The 2,323-nt window shown below is 40.3% G+C and overlaps 1 protein-coding gene across 1 annotated transcript; it reads right to left on the bottom strand.

The window, feature by feature from the left end:
* LOC111988564 (G-type lectin S-receptor-like serine/threonine-protein kinase LECRK3) lies at positions 1-1,864 on the bottom strand. The gene is made up of 3 exons (XM_024020359.1): positions 1,523-1,864; positions 1,056-1,302; positions 1-869 (listed from the first exon to the last, which is right to left on the bottom strand). Exons 1-3 carry the CDS (start codon positions 1,862-1,864, stop codon positions 1-3), a joined length of 1,458 nt encoding a protein of 485 aa, XP_023876127.1.
* Positions 1,865-2,323: the final 459 nt, after the last annotated feature.

The following is a 2,323-nucleotide window of genomic DNA, read 5'->3' as shown; positions in this document are numbered from 1 at the left end:
TCACATCAAAACTGTAAACATAGCCTTAACCAAAATGGATGCTTTTCTAAACCATTCAGGTGCAAAGTATCCAAATGTCCCTCTTATTGCTGTATGAGTTACTCGAGTTTGTTCTGCCAACAAAAGCTTTGCTAATCCAAAATCAGCAATCCTTGGCGTAAAGTACTCGTCCAAGAGTATGTTTTGAGGATTTATGTCACAGTGGATGATTTGGGTGCTGCACTCTTCATGCAAGTACATTAAGCCTCGTGCTATTCCAAAAGCAATTTGCACTCTTTGGTTCCAATGAGGTCTGGATATCCCAAAGAGAAAGCTAGCTAAAGAGCCATTACTTATGTACTCATATACTAGAAGCCAGAGCTGCCCCTCATCACAATAACCGAGCAAACGAACAAAATTCTTGTGATGAGTTTGACCGATCACGCTCACTTTTGTTTTGAATTCCTTCTCACCTTCTTCTACCACCTTCCCTAACTTCTTGACTGCAACAAATCTTTTAGAATCTGATGGAAGGACCCCTTTATAAACAGTTCCAGAAGCACCTTTTCCCACTGTTTGTTTGAAGCCACTAGTTGCTTCTTCGAGCTCTTTATGTGTATAGCTTCTAACATTTGTTGCAAGCGTGCTATCAATATTCCACCGTGAATTCAGCCTTTTGCGGTACAAGACAAAAGCCACAATACTAGCTATGAAGAATAGGATATTAAGAAATACAGAGCTGCCAAGGAGTAGTGCCAAGACAACTACCATGGACTGGTCTTTCTTATCTGAACCTATATTTTCCTTGATGAGAACTATGCTAGTATTACTTTCACGATATCTTCCATTGGACAGAGGAAACTTCTTCTTCCAACATGCATTTTCGTTACCTTCATAAATGACCACAACACACAAGCAATCGTCAAGGCATAGCTGTGTACACTGTTTCTCATCAACCCCTCAAACAAGGACGTAATCTGAGAACGGCCACTCCACATTTAGAACCCGTTTAAACCGTACATGATCTGTTTTCTGGTTTCCATTTTGGCAGCTGGGCAATAGAAAATCTGGTTTACAGCCTACCACTTTTTTGGATTGGTCCAAGGGAGAAAATCCATCAGGACATGAGCAAAATGCTGGCCCATTTGAATTAACTGGGGTACGGCAATGTCCATTGGGTCCACAGAACCCACCTCCAGCAGCAACAACATCAATTAATGTACCACAAATATCATTGGGAATGCTTTGCACTTCAATCCATGATGAAGAACAACTCTCATTCCCACTACTTGGGGTGTCCCCATTTCTGGGGTGTTGTATACTCTGAAGCTTCCATCAACATCAATTCTAGCCATGTGGTAGAAAGTTTCTTTTGAGCCTGGATCTTCCTTGGTAAGGTTGTAGATGTTGGTTGAACTGTTCGCATCTTGGATAAACATGTATCCGGCCTCAGTAAAGTTCAATATTAATCCCCGTTGCAGTGTTGTGGCAAAATAAACTCTCTCATTGTTTTCAGACAACAAATAAGAAAGTGCCAAATTGCCACCCGCTGTAAAGAAAGCTTGAAGCGGCCATCAGAATAGTTCGCCTCAGATTCTCGAGACCTGAGTGTGGTTTTCATGTACAGTATTTGGCCAGGCAAGATTGTGTTAGTAGGCTCTTTGATGCTTTCCCATATAGAATTATACTGCTCATCTAAAGTCAGCAAGTTCCCATTGTCCAGTATAGCCGCACAACTGGATTTGGAACCGTTCCTTGGAGCCTTCCATAACTCTTTGCCTTGAGGATCATTGAGAACAAACTCATTTTTGCTGGACAGCTTCAGTTCAGAACCTTGTGTTGCTGTTAAACCAAACAGCATGCAAGTATTGATTCTCTTTCTCATTGATTTTAATACCGCGGAATCCAAAGGCAAATTCACCTGAGCGTGACATGAATAATGGATTAATTCCTTGGTCTGTAACTATAGCCGGTGATTTCAGCAATATGTTACAGTCATCTTTGGTGTAGGTGAAAACAGTGGGAAGTAGAGGAAGAAGCAGAAGTAGAAGCAGGAGTAAACAAAAATGAGCAAGACCGAGTTGAAGTAGCCATTGCAATACTGGTTATGGCTTATGGGTTTATGAGTTAGGAAGAACCAATGACAACCTTTATATAGAAGAAAATGTTTACTAGGGTTCTATACTTGCTTTTCTAGTCAGTTGTTCTGTCATTTTTTATGGTCTGACTTTTCAGATATTTGGATAGACTAACATCAAATTGTTTTGGAAAAGACAAACTAATAATACTAGCCACTAGAATAAGCATGAATACTTCAACTAGTAGCAAATTAATTGCTTCTAAA

This window comes from Quercus suber, unplaced genomic scaffold (genome assembly GCF_002906115.3).
Source record: "Quercus suber isolate HL8 unplaced genomic scaffold, Cork oak 2.0 scaffold_60, whole genome shotgun sequence".
Classification (NCBI taxonomy): Eukaryota; Viridiplantae; Streptophyta; class Magnoliopsida; order Fagales; family Fagaceae; genus Quercus; species Quercus suber.
This window is presented reverse-complemented; position numbering and strand designations above follow the sequence as displayed.

Excerpts from the sequence above, each read along its gene's own strand:
- LOC111988564 (XM_024020359.1), bottom strand. The coding sequence starts at position 1,864 with ATGAGAAAGAGAATCAATACTTGCATGCTGTTTGGTTTAACAGCAACA. Across the intron at positions 1,303-1,522 it reads AGCTTTCTTTACAGCGGGTG|AGTATACAACACCCCAGAAA; the intron begins GCAATTTGGCAC and ends TGGAAGCTTCAG. Across the intron at positions 870-1,055 it reads ATCCAAAAAAGTGGTAGGCT|GTAACGAAAATGCATGTTGG; the intron begins GTAAACCAGATT and ends TCATTTATGAAG.